This window comes from Lampetra fluviatilis, chromosome 56, assembly GCF_964198595.1.
Source record: "Lampetra fluviatilis chromosome 56, kcLamFluv1.1, whole genome shotgun sequence".
In the NCBI taxonomy this organism is placed as follows: Eukaryota; Metazoa; Chordata; class Hyperoartia; order Petromyzontiformes; family Petromyzontidae; genus Lampetra; species Lampetra fluviatilis.
The window spans coordinates 9,359,731-9,373,047 of record NC_136330.1 but is presented as its reverse complement, the minus strand read 5'-3'; the positions used below and the strand labels follow the sequence as shown (position 1 = coordinate 9,373,047).

Here is a 13,317-nt window from a genome sequence, read left to right as displayed (position 1 = left end):
GTCGGCTTCTCTGGCTCCCCCGGCTCCACCGGCCACGTCGACATCGGGGCAGCGCTCGACAGGTTCCAAAACTCCGATTACGGTCCCAGTGACGTCACTACAATGACATTGGGGCAGCGCTCGACAGGTTCCTAAACTCCGATTTCGATCCCAGTGACGTCACTACAATGACATTGAGGGGAGCGCTCGACAGGTTCCAAAACTCCGGTTATGACTCCTGTGACGCCTCCGTTGTTGTTAAACCAGAGCTGTGGAGTGACGTCATCGCATTTGTTCTTATTTGTTTTCTGAAACTCTGTAAATCCCCACAGGGATTCGCTCCGTGACGATAAAACCGAGAGGTGAAATGCGATGCAAAACGTGCATGAATTATAAAATATATAAAAATGTATCACAAACATGCGGGTGTAACCCGGAAGCAGAAGTTCGCTTGGGGAGCACGTGACCACTGCGCGCACTCATGGTATCCCTGTTATGAAGAAGGGCCCTTGCCCGAAACGTCGCCTGTTGTACATTTTATTAGTTTCTTTTTTTATCGAGAGCATCGATAGTGGCGAATGTATTGAGCGCTTCTCATGGAGACGGAATGGAGGAGAAGTATCGCGCGGCAGCTGAGACAGCGAGACCGGGGCTCGCGCGACGCGTTCGGGGAGCTCATCCAGAGATGTGAGGGGCCGGGGGGTGGGGGGCTCGCCGGGGGGTGGGGGGGGCTCGCCGGGGGGTGGGGGGGCTCGCCGGGGGGTGGGGGGGCTCGCCGGGGGTGGGGGGGGGGCTCGCCGGGGGGTGGGGGGGGGGCTCGCCGGGGGGTGGGGGGGCCTCGCCGGGGGGTGGGGGGGCCTCGCCGGGGGGTGGGGGTGAGAAGAGAGGCGCGTGGTGAGTGATGAGGTGGTGAGGAGTGACACAAAGGAACAGGATGAGGAGTGGTGAGAAGATTCAACGAGCGTGGGGGTGAGACGCGCGGGGTGAGGGGACTCGCCAGCCAAGCGGGGTGAGGAGTGGTGAGGATAACAAAATGCTGGTGGTGAGGGGACTTGCCAAGCAGATGTAGAGGGGTAGTGAGGGGACTCAGAAGTGGTGAGCATAACTCAGTGGAGAGTGGTGAGGAGGCGCACGTTTCGGGGGGAGGTTGAAATTGAGAGTGGATCAGTGAGGGGACCAAGAGAAGGGAGACTCGGTAGACGCGCCATTGAGGCGGGTGAGGAATGGTGAGGGGATCAGTGGTGGTGAGGGGAAGGGGGGTGGTCTGGCCAGCGTACCCTGGCATGACAGTCGGAAAACACCTCTCTGTCCTGGGCGGAGTGGGTTTCCACCAGTTCCTGTCTCTCCCGCCACCCCCAGCCCGCTCACGGCCAACACCAGTGACGATTAAATCTGAACCGGTTCTGGGCCTCCCTTAGGTTGATTCGGCCTCAAATGAGTAGCTGGTGCGGTGTGTAAGCATCGCCGCTGGGGAGACAAAGGCAGCCTTGTGTAGTGTTGGCCACCCACCCCCTCGTGCGCCGTGCAGGCCGTCATAGTTGCTAACAGCACTAGCCCCAACAGTCTGCTAAGTCTATACGGGGGATCTTTGTTAACTTTGTGTTTGTGCGCGCATTCTTGCCCCACAGACACGCGCCTGCTGGAGAAGGCTGACTTGCAGTCTCTTTTGAGCGAGCGACTGCAGAAGGAGACGCATGACGGACAGGGCCACGCGGAGACCAGGTCTCCAACGGCAACCGTCCATCCACAATACATAAAGACAAAGACGCATACATAGAGACAATAAACCAAAGAACCAAACCAGTATAGCCTTTAACAGACGGGTAGTGCAAGTCCCTGTTAGGGAGCATCTATGAAGAGCGGCACGGCATATAAGGGAGTGGGTGACCGATACCACGACCGGCCCCCTTTGTCTCCCCAGTAGTTATATATATATATACACACCAGGTACTAATTTGAGACTGAGTCCACCTAGGAAATGCCCAGGACCAGATCAGATAATTGTGTTGACCGTGAGCGGTAATCGAACACGGTGCGCTGGGTTTGTAGCATAACGCTTTAACCATTACATTACCGCTCCCTTAAACATGTTTACACAAAGATACATACACAGATATAGACATAAAGACAATGGCATATTCAACAACCAAATTTTGGCGACCCGGGTGTAGTGCAAATCAGATTTTCGTTGTCTCTGAGTTCTCACGTGGTTGAATAAAATACTCTTGAAACTTAAAATGACCACATACAATACATACATATTAGATAAGGCATGCGCATCTAATAAATGCGAACACAACACTCGTACAACTTACACAGAACAACACAACATACCCATAGGAGCAAGTGCTGTTACCGAACACCCGTGTAGGCCAGTATGGCACATGAGGGGGTGAAGAGCCAGCATCATGCCTGGCCGCCTTTGTCTCCCCAGTGGCGATGTTTATACACTACACCAGATACTTAAAATTGAGGTTGAGTCGACCTTGGGAAGGCCCAGGACCAAGTCAGATAATCGTCGCGAGTGTTGGTCACGAGCAGGAATCGAACTGGGGTCGTCGGGTTCGTAGCGCAGCGTGCTAACCGCTAGACTACCACTCCCCATAATACATACACGTAGCACATACTAGTAAAACACAAATACGGAGATCCCGCTTTCACCTTGACTGATTGCTGGCGAAAGTACTGTTCGTGAGCAACTATGAAGCCTGGCATGGCACATGGGAGGATTGTGGCTATTATCGTCTGTGAAGCATAGAGCCTTGATGACTTTGCGCTATCTTAATTGCGCAAATATCAACTGTACTCGTGTTTTGATTTTATTTATCAACCACAACAGGGTTGTTTAGTCGAGTATCCATTTTTCTATAACCACTTTCAGAACCGATTATTGATTCCAAAAGTCACGGAATTGATCATCTACTTCAGTTCAGGTTTTTGTGTACCCCTCAGAGACAGAGACAAAACCCAGGGCTCGAACCCAGAATCTCAGCTAGAATTGTCTCTGACATGGTCATTATGAACCTGAGCCACTTATCCAATTCGGGTGAAGCGATCGAGGTTTTGTCAGACGTGGCGACGTGCGTGCACTCGCCGTTCACCAATCCAACTGCACCCCTGCACCCCCCCCCCCTCTCTCCGGTGCATGTTCCCCACAGCAGTAGCCATGACGGGGCGTCACAGGGAGCGGAGATTTCCGCTCTGCGCATGAAGCACCAAGAGGAGCTAACTACGCTGCACAAGATACGTGGGGAGGTGGGTGGCCACATAGCAGTGCGGTACAATAAAATGTTCCACGTGTATTTCATTGTGTGTAAACATGGTGGGATTTCTCCGATGTCTATGGTGTCTTTCGAAATGAAGCCAAACTCCTCTTTAAAAAAGGAATTGTACACACCCACTTGTGCACCTTGATGGCTTTAATAGGTACTTGCTAACGCCACTAGCCCCAGCTTGCTTTAAGCCTATGTCTATAGGGTCTTTGCATGTGTGTGATTCCCGTTCACAGCCAACACCAGTGACTTTATCTGAACCGGTCTTAGGCCTCCCCTAGGTCGATTCAGTACCTGGTGTGGTGTGTAAATATCCCAACTTGGGAGACAAAGGTGGTCGGGCGTGGTGCTGGCCTCACGAACAGCACTTGCCCCAAAAGTATGTGAAGGCTATCAAGGGGATCTTTGTAGAATGTGTGTGTATTTGTCTTTGCATGTGTGTGTGAGCAGTTGGCGCAGGATGTGATTGAGCTGAACCACAAGCTCTCGGCAAAGGAGCAGCAGTTGCAGGAGATGCAGACCAGGTGGGGTGCACCTCTTTTTGCTACACAATCTCGCCACCAAACAAAGACAAAGATCCCTCATATAGCCTTAACAGACTGTTTTGGAAAGTGCTGTTAGCGAGCACCTAGCAAGACCGGCATGGCCAGTTACACGCCCGACCACCTTTGTCTTCCCAGTGGCAATATTACACACTGCACCAGGTACTCATTTGAGGCTGAGTCGATCTAGGAGAGGCCCAGGACCAGTTCAAATAATCGTCACTGGTGTTGGCTGTGAGCTGTAATCGGTCTCGGTCCCCAGGTTTGTAGGACAGTGTGCTAACCTCTACACTACTGCTCCCCATCTTGCCACCACAAAAATACACACACGCACGTATATAAGAACTTTAACTGAGTGAGGCTGAAGATGGGGCATGTGTATTTGTCCGGTGTGTAACCCAGTGACCTGAGTTCGGTTTCTGGCAACAGCTAATATCCGTTACAATATTTAATTTGCACTGCCTTGTCTGGTTTAAAATAGAGACAAGGAGTTTTTGCGAGACCGCAGTTTACACCTACAATTTCTGTTTTCCCTGTGCAGCACACCTGGTCCGCAATCGAGAAATTAGTCTGCCAGTAAGGGGCGACGATTGCCTTGGGGTGGCCCCAGATATATCGTCTGTATCAACGCTAACCTGTTGTGATGTGTCCCGATTGCTGTTGGGCAAACGCTCCTGCGCCCCTGCACCCTTTGTTCTCACACACTCGCACCACAGGCTGGCAGAGAGTGAGGTTCGGGCCGGTGGGCTGCAGGCCGAGGTGGATCGCCTGCGCGCCGAGTTGGCCGAGCTGCAGGCGGCAACGCAGACGGTGAAGGACGAGTACGAGGCGCTGCAGATGGCTTGCACCGCACTCGAGTCACGCCTGCGCCGCGTTGAGGAGGACAACCGCGAGCTGGTGGCACGCTGGATGGCCGAGAAAGCCATAGAGGCCGACCGTGTCAACACCGAGAATGAGAAGGACACGCGGTGAGGAGTGGGAGAGACGGCTCCGGGTGGGGGGGGGGGGGGACACACAGGGAGTGTTATTGCTGGATGGCGGATTGGGGTAATAGGGGCAGAGTGGTGGAGATTAGGGGATAGAGGGGCACAGTTATGGGGGTTATGAGATCGGGGTGAGAGGGGGGCAGCATTATTGGATTTGGGGATAGTTGGGGTTATAAGTTTCAATATGAGGTCAGAGGATAGCATATAGGATTAGGGGTCAGAAAATAGGGTTGTGAAGTTAGGAGGGTTCAGGGTTAGGAGGTAAGATGGAGGTGAGTGGTTTAGGTGGTAGGATATGATAATAGGACATAGGAATCAGTGGCTAAAAGATAGAGCTAAAGGGTTTGTAGATCAAGGTCAGAGATTAGGACATATGACTCAAAGGTAAACAGCTATAGGGGAGGACAGGGGTCGGCAAGTTTTCAAAGAATAAGAAGAGCCATTTTTCTGTTTTTGTCTTTGACTAAAATAGTTTGAGAGCAGTATCACACACAGAGCTACTTGTACACAAACACAGCAGCAGGTATACAGCAAATGACAAGCACATTCTGACTTCAACAAAATAGGTGTTGGAATAAACTTAATCGATTTAGGTTATTTCCCCTTTAGTTATTCGATAACAAAACAGTTTGACTGTTGTACATTTTGTTGTCTTAAAAACATTCCATATTGACCCATTCCCTACCATATTTAATAAATTATCTTAACATAAAATTATGTTTTAAGATTACATTATTTTTTAAACGTCTGTGTGCAAGGAGGCAGATAAAGATCCACAAGGGGGAAGCCAAATGGCCGCATGCGGCTCCGGTGCCGCAGGTAGCCGACCCCTGGGTTAAGAGATGTCGGGAAAGTTGTTAGAAGATAAGGGTGAGATGTTAGGAGATGGCACTCATTAAGTAGCAACTACACGTCACGGGTTAGGAGAGGGGTAGGAGTAAAGGTCAAGATCAGGGGCTGGCCGCATGGGTCATAGGGATCAGTGTCAGGGTTCGGGGCTAGCTGTATCGGTAGGGCTGCGAACCCGTGTGAGTAGGAGTGGCCATGCCAGGCTAGGTGACCGTCTGGCCATGCGTTACAGGCGGCGCCAGGAAAAGCTGAGGAAGGAGCTTGCGGAGGCTGCACAGGAGCACGTCAACGTTGACCTGTGAGTTGCACCTGGCCTCTGAACCTTGATCCCTACCCGAGCACCGTGACGGTGCCACTAGAGCTAGTTATGCTGTTGTAGCTGTCGCTGGTGATGATGATGTTGTATCCGATGTTGTCCTCAGAGACGATGATATCGAGGTTTTGGCTGAGGAAGCGACGGAGGGGGCAGCGGCAGCGGGTGAACAACCAGCGAAACTCGACAGAGGCACGAGGCACGGAGACCCACGCAACCACGTGCAACCACAATCAACCATCGTGCTTAACCATAATTACAACCACGTGCAACCACAATCAACCACTGTGCTTTACCACAATTGCAACCACAATTGCAACCACATGCAACTTTGCCACACATAACCACACATTAAACTATGATCATTCGTGAAGAACAACTCAAGTTGTGTGCAATCCCAGCCTGAATAGGTGCTCATGAACAACTCTTGCCCCAGCAGCCCCAGCAGTCTCTATGGATATAGGGGGATGTTTGTCTTTGTGTGTGTGGGAAGCACAAGTTGACTTGTTAGTGTACTGCGATTCCCGTTCATGGTCTGAACTTGTCGTGGACCTCTTAGGTTGACTCGGTCGTAAATTAGTACCTGGTGTGGTGTGTAAACATCACCGCTGGGGAGACAAAGGTGGCCAGGCGTGATTATAGCCATACCACCCCCTTTTGTGATGTATTGGCCTTCTTTGGTCCTCAGTGAGAACTCTTGGCCCATCATTATGTAGATGGTGGTGGGTTTATATACTCAAGAAGCTTCTTTTTAGTTGAATAGAGGACTAAACGAGCACGAAGAGGTGGGCTGATACAGTACAGGAGGATGTGGAGCTGAGTAGACTTGCTGATGACTGGTATCAGTGGTGTCAAGATCTGCCTTGGTTCAAGGGGCTGGTGAAGGCGGGAGGAGAGACCCTCACAACAATGGTCGTAGCACCGGGTGACTAAAACAGCGAGTTAGCCTAATGGAGAACACTGGTGCAATTGCCAATCATCTGTCAATCCATAACACCTGGGTCTATCCGGTGACCATCTGCCAGCAAGCCTTTGATGCTTTACACGATAGCATCAAACTGCACCTAGCCTGGCACATGTGCTGTGTTGTCGATATGAGCATCTATTCTTGAAAAAGAGACGATCCAGTTTTCTTGAGTTCTCATCTGTTTAAACAAATAAACTTGACTTGTGTTCATCAGGCCTCCCGTGGGCTCTCCCTCCCTCCCTGGTGGAACTCCCCTCCCTGGCCTTCTCGACTCCCTCTCCAACATGTTTGGGTCAGTCAGTGCATGGTGCTCACAATGCAATGCTTCTAATACTTACGAAAGACACGTGGCACACGTGAAGACGCACACAATGCTTTATACAACTCACAACACGCACACAAAACTCACAACGCTTACCACACTTATAACACAACAATCAAAAATGCAACACTCAATACACAATGGAAATCACTCATAAGTCACAACTCTCACAACAGATTGCTTCATATGCAACACTGAATTCACACTATGTATGTCTCAATTTTTTTGTTCATGGAGGATCTTAATTTTTGTATCCTGTGTATATATATGCGTTTGTGTATTGATATTTGTGTACATTTTTCTGTCTCACTGTGTATGTGTGTATCTATGTCCACAACTCAATATGTATGTGTGTGCGTGCATAGGTGCTCGCTAACAGCACTTGCCCCAATAGTCTGGTAATGCTATATGGGGGGATCTTTGTATTTGTTTGCCTCAATGTGTGCATGTGTCTATTTGTGTGTATCTGTAGTGGGGAGTGGTAGTGCAGAGGTTAGCACACTGCACTACAAACCTGGAAAACCCGAGTTTGAATCCTGCTCATGGCCAACACCAATGAGGATTATCTGAACTGGTCCTGTGCCTCCTTCCCGAGGTCGACTTAGCCTCAAATGAGTACTTGGTGTGGTGTGTAAACATTACCACTGTGGGGAAACAAAGGTGGTCGGGAGTAGTGCTGGCAACCCACCCCCTCGTGTATTGTGCTGGCCTTCATTGGTGCTCGTTAAGAGCATTTGCCCAAAAGTCTATTGAAACTATATGGGAAATCTTTGTATATGTGTATCGTTTGATCGTGTGTATGTGTATGCATTTCTGAAATTCAAGATGGTGGCCAAAACTGAAACCATTCCTGGTGGACTGGTTCCATATCCTGTCACCACAAGAGGTGGGCAGTCCTCTGGTCAGGGCAGGGTAACATGAACAACAGCATGGTTAATGAGTCACATTCCTTCTGTGACCTTTTACTTGCTTGAGTGGCCTCTCAGGATAGAGGCATTTCGCTTGGTTACTTTAATTCCTGAATGTGTCTTATTAATTATAACAATTCAATCACTTGCATAGAAGTAATTGGAATGTATACACCAGATCAGGATTATTTAGCATCGCCTTTGCCCAACACACTGAGCAGCTTGTGGAGCTCCAATGTAGTTGCAGGACAAGATGTCCTGCACAGATGCCATATTCTCTCTCCTACTACAGCAGAAGTGTATGAAATATCAACAGCATCTACATATCTGCTTTATTGAACATGCATATAAGGCATGATGGAAGTTGTGCTTGTGAGCACAACTTTGTTTCATATTAAATATGATTATCAAGATTTAACAACTGGGTTTTTCATGCTTTACGGGGTCTCTCTACTCATAGGAGCTTGATGGTGGTGGGCAAGGCACAGGTATAGCTGAGTGGTCAAGAGAAAGAGCTATCCTTTTTGTGAGCGTGTATCTGCATGTCCGTGTACATTTATGCATATGTCTATGTGCGCATGCATGCTTGTGCATCTCAAATTGTGTGTTTAATTTGTGTGTGTGTTTGTGCACATATCTACATGTATGTCTTTTGGTCTTCTGTTACCTACCAGTGAGCCTTCGACACTTCACGTGGCCTCAGTGCATATAGCCTGGCACAAGCCATGCGGTTGTTTTCTATTTGTGTCTGTCTCAATACGTGTGTGTTTATGTTTGTACCGTCACAATGTGCGTGTATCAATGTGTCTTTCTCAGAGTTTGTTTATGTCTATATGTATGTGTTACCAATAACCATGGTGGAAACACCCAATAACTCTTGTACTGGAGGCCCCGCCGAGGCAACAGGCATCTATGATGCCTTCTGGCCAAATCTCATTTGGCGGAGCCAGACTCTTCCCCTCCCTTCAGGGTTCTTCCAGAAATAACAAGACGACTTTGAGGTTGACCACGTGGAATGTCCAAACTCTTCCTGCGGAGGAGAGGTTTTCATTCCTCTATCAAGAGCTGAACCGGTACCACTGATGTTTGGGGTATACAGGACGTACGGTGTACTGGTTCTGATTCTAGTCACCATGAAGAGTGGACAGTTCTCCACTCTGAACAGGAAAATGCCGAACAACAGGGAGTGGTTCTTATTCTGAACAAAAGAATGAAGGGGGTATGGGAGCTTGGAGGCGAGGTGTGGGAATGCTTCGATCCCAACAGGAGGTGAGGAAATGTGATGATGGTGGTTTATGCACCCACTGAAGATGAACATCAGTGAAGGGAAGCTGACAAGGCTGATGAATATGATGCCTTCTATAACGTATCCCAAGTCTTGGCTAAAGTGGACCCTGGAGATCGTTATCTTATGAGGTAACTTTCATGCCAGAGTGGGGGTCATGACAAAAGCACTTGGGCGAGAGTAAATGGAAGGCAACAGTAGGAGGTTGCGAGAGTTCTGTGCAGCCCATGGGCTTGAAATCACCAATGGACTGTTTCGACATCAGCCCATCCTCACAACGTCATGGATGCATGCCGAGTCCAAGCAAAAACATCTGCTGGACTACAGTGAATGCTGATCCATATCCTTGACATTAGGATCTACCGTGGATCTGACCTCAACACTAACCATCGGCTTGTCATCTGTAAATGCGCCTACCATCCTTTCACTGTGGTGACAAGCATCCATCTAGGACCCCACTCAGACCCACAATAGCCTGGTCTCAGCTGATGAAGTTGGTGAGAATTTCATCATTCCTTGCAATTGGGGTTGGCATCATCCCTCCTTCCTCCTGATGCTGAGGAAAAATGGGTGAGTTTCAGGACTATAACTTATGCAGCTACCATGGCTGCATTGGGTACATGGTCCAGACTTCCCCAGAGATCCTGGCTGACAGAGGTGTTCCAGCTCATTGAAATAAAGAAGCAGGCTCACTCACAACATCTACAACATCTCAAATCCAAGAATGAGGAGCCTTATCGCAGACTTCGCTTAGTTGTTCGGAAAGCTGTGTGGCACTGCAAGGATGAGTGCTGGTCGCAGGTTGCTGGGGAAATGGAATCTTGCCTCAGTGGCCTGCGATCACAACTCACTCTTTAACTCCATCAGAAAAGTAACTTGCAGTTCCACACCTATCACCATCCTTCATGGAAAAACGGTGATCTGATCTCTGACCCCCAAGAACAGGTTTACAGGTTTCCTGAGCATTTATTTGAGGTCTTAGGGCAGTGAAAACCCCTCGGCTCCAAACAACACCACGCTGCAAAGTGGAGTGAACCTTGCTGGGGTTGCTGTGCCACACATATTGGACGAAGTCTCTGCTCCGTGTGAGTGGTTTGTGTGCCATTGTTGAGGAAGTGCGGAGGGCGATTCGGAGTTTGAGATCAGGTAAAGCGCTGGGCAGAGATGATCTCTCAAGTAAATTGCTGAGGGAGGGTTGTGTCTATGCAGACTGCCCTATGTAACATCATTACAATTGTCTGGTCTGCATGATGGGTTCCAAAGTATTTGTAGGATACCCTGGTGGTCACCATTTTTTTAAAGTGGGACCGCACTCATTGAATAAACTACTGGGGCATCTCACTCAGTGTGAGGCCAGGTGAGGCCCTAGCAAGGATTATTCAACATTTCCTTACCTCTCCTCAGACATACTGAGGAGAGGCTTTTGGAGCCCCGATGTAGTTTAAGACTGGGGCGGTCCTGCATGGATGCCATTTCCTCTGCCCATCTGCTACAGCAGAGGTCTAGGGAATTACAACAGCACCTACATCGCTTATCTATTGACATGGTCAAGGCTGATGATACCATCAAGAAGCCAGGGCTCTGGGTTATTCTTCATGCTTTTGGAGTCCCAGACCATCTGCTCACAATCATTCAGGACCTTCATTATGGTGGGTAGACCCAGGTAAAGCTGCATGGGCAGGAGTTGGAGCCATTTTCTGTTCACCTTGGTGTGCAACAGGGATGTCCTCTGGCCCCAACACTATTTCACATTTTTTGACCACGTAGCTTTAGAAGCTTTTAATGACTGTACCAGTGCAAGTTCCATCTGGTACGCTGATCGATGCCCAGGTGAGGTCAAGGGGTGGCTCCCTATTGGTCAACCATGTTATGTATGCTGATGATCTGGTAATTGCTGTCCACCCTGAGGAGTTGGAGATGCTGCTGCTGAACCTGGAGCATGCTACGAAGATATGGGGCATTACCATCCAATCTGGGTTTAACCAGATTGGATTCTGTGATGAGCTCACAGATCCTTGCAAGATCTGGACACAGACCCATCAATTAGCTCTTCCGGCAGGCGAGGCTGCATTGGGTGAGTCATGTAGCCCACGTGTTTAGTCACCACATGCCCAAACAGCTCTTTTTGGCCAGTTAGATGGCTAAACTCCACAGCACGGGCTAGAGAAGAAGAGATAGACTGATGTGGTACAGAAGGATGTGAAGCTGATTGGACTTGCCGATGACTGCTAATAGCGGTATCAAGATCGGCCCCTGTGGAGGAGACTCATGAAGGACGTTACTGGGCAGTTTGAGGCAGTTGCCCTCTAGCAATAGCAGCACAGAGGAGCAACACTCGCAACAAGGAGTAGAGCACCGGGTGGCTATTACAGAGCAATTTGGCACAGTGGGGAGGAAAGTTGGTGCTTCAACCAGTCATGTCAGTCAGTCAACCCATGGCACCTGGGTCTGTTTCTTTACCTTCTGCCAGCGAGCCTTCGACACTTTTAACATGACCTTCAAATGCAGCTAGCATGGCATAAGCGCCGTGGTGACGTCACTGCCACTTCGTGGTGAACGGCGGTTGTGTGTATCATGGGGAGCGGTGGCGAATGTACTTCAATATGAACCCAGTGACCCGATTTCAATTCCCGCTTATGGTCAAAATCGGTGACGAATCTCTGAACTGGGCCTGGGCCTCCCCTAGTTTGACTCACCTGTAAATGAGTATCTGGTGCAGTGTGTAAACATCCAGGTGTGGTGTGGCTACTCCCATACCTAGCCACCTTTGGTGCATGCTAACAGCACTTGCCCCAACAGTATGTGTAGGCTATATATGGGGGATTTTTGTCTTTGTGTGTCGTGTAAGTGTGAATGTCCTGCATGCATATGGAGCGGCACCTGAACACCACGCAAACAGGTGACCTCTCCCTCCTCTCTCTCCCTCCTCTCTCTCCCTCCTCTCTCTCCCTCCTCTCTCTCCCTCCTCTCTCTCCCTCCTCTCTCTCCCTCCCCTCTCTCTCCCTCCTCTCTCTCCTCTCTCTCCTCTCTCTCCCTCCTCTCCCTCCCTCTTCTCCCTTCTGCTCTCCTCTCATCTTCTCTCTGCTCTCCCTCCTCTCCCTGCATCATTCCCCTCCCCCTACTCTCGCTCCTTTCCCTTGAATGAAACACAACAAATGAGAAAGACAATACTAAGACAGGTGATACAAATGAAACAGTGCAAACGGGACAAGATTCTCTACCTGAATCAAGTTGTGACCCCGAATTCAAGTCATGGAGTCATCACACATGGGGCGGCCGATGACTTATTATCAGCCCTGTGTTAATGACGAATGTGGCAATGGCTTTAATAGTTGTTGGGGTTAAGAGTTAGTTTTGGGTTTAGGGGGATGCATTGAAATGGCAGGTGGAGGGAGAGGAGTGAGATTAAGTGTCTCCTTTGCATTGCCTGATGAATAGTTCTCATTTATACCATTTTTTTTGTAGCATTTGTATTTTCCCATTTGTCAGATTTGTGTTGTCTGTCTTATTTTTACAGTGTCATTTTACATCGTCTGATTTGTCTGTACAATTTGTACTGCCTCATAGGTATTGTTTGTCTTATTTGTGTTGTGTATCTCACATGTTCTGTCTTGTTTTATATAAAAATGAAGTTTGGTCAGATTACTTCCATGACTGACACAGTGTTGAGAAGCCTTCATCCAGCACCAGTGCATTGACAATAGCCTGTGGATTATTGCTGTTATCAGTGACGTTTGTGTTGAGAGGCAGCAGTTCTTGTTTCATATGGCATGTAAGCAACAGTTTGTATAGATGTCATAGTTGAATGCTAAGATCCTTCAACCAATCTAAGGCAGCAGTAGATGCTGTATGGCTTGCAGCAATACCACCAGGGTGTGCATGGATGGTACACTC

General features: G+C 49.1%; 1 protein-coding gene across 1 annotated transcript in view; it reads left to right on the top strand.

Annotated features, from left to right (window-relative positions):
* The first annotated feature begins 435 nt into the window (after positions 1–435).
* LOC144950180 (autophagy-related protein 16-like) overlaps positions 436–13,317 on the top strand; it is a 42,565-nt gene continuing 29,683 nt past the window's right edge. The window contains exons 1-9 of the mRNA XM_078880259.1: positions 436–666; positions 1,608–1,701; positions 3,138–3,234; positions 3,702–3,775; positions 4,510–4,761; positions 5,861–5,926; positions 6,051–6,140; positions 7,123–7,200; positions 12,272–12,322. Coding sequence (XP_078736385.1) covers positions 576–666; positions 1,608–1,701; positions 3,138–3,234; positions 3,702–3,775; positions 4,510–4,761; positions 5,861–5,926; positions 6,051–6,140; positions 7,123–7,200; positions 12,272–12,322 — 893 coding nt within the window. The 5' untranslated portion in view covers positions 436–575. The remainder of the gene's footprint in view (positions 667–1,607; positions 1,702–3,137; positions 3,235–3,701; positions 3,776–4,509; positions 4,762–5,860; positions 5,927–6,050; positions 6,141–7,122; positions 7,201–12,271; positions 12,323–13,317) is intronic.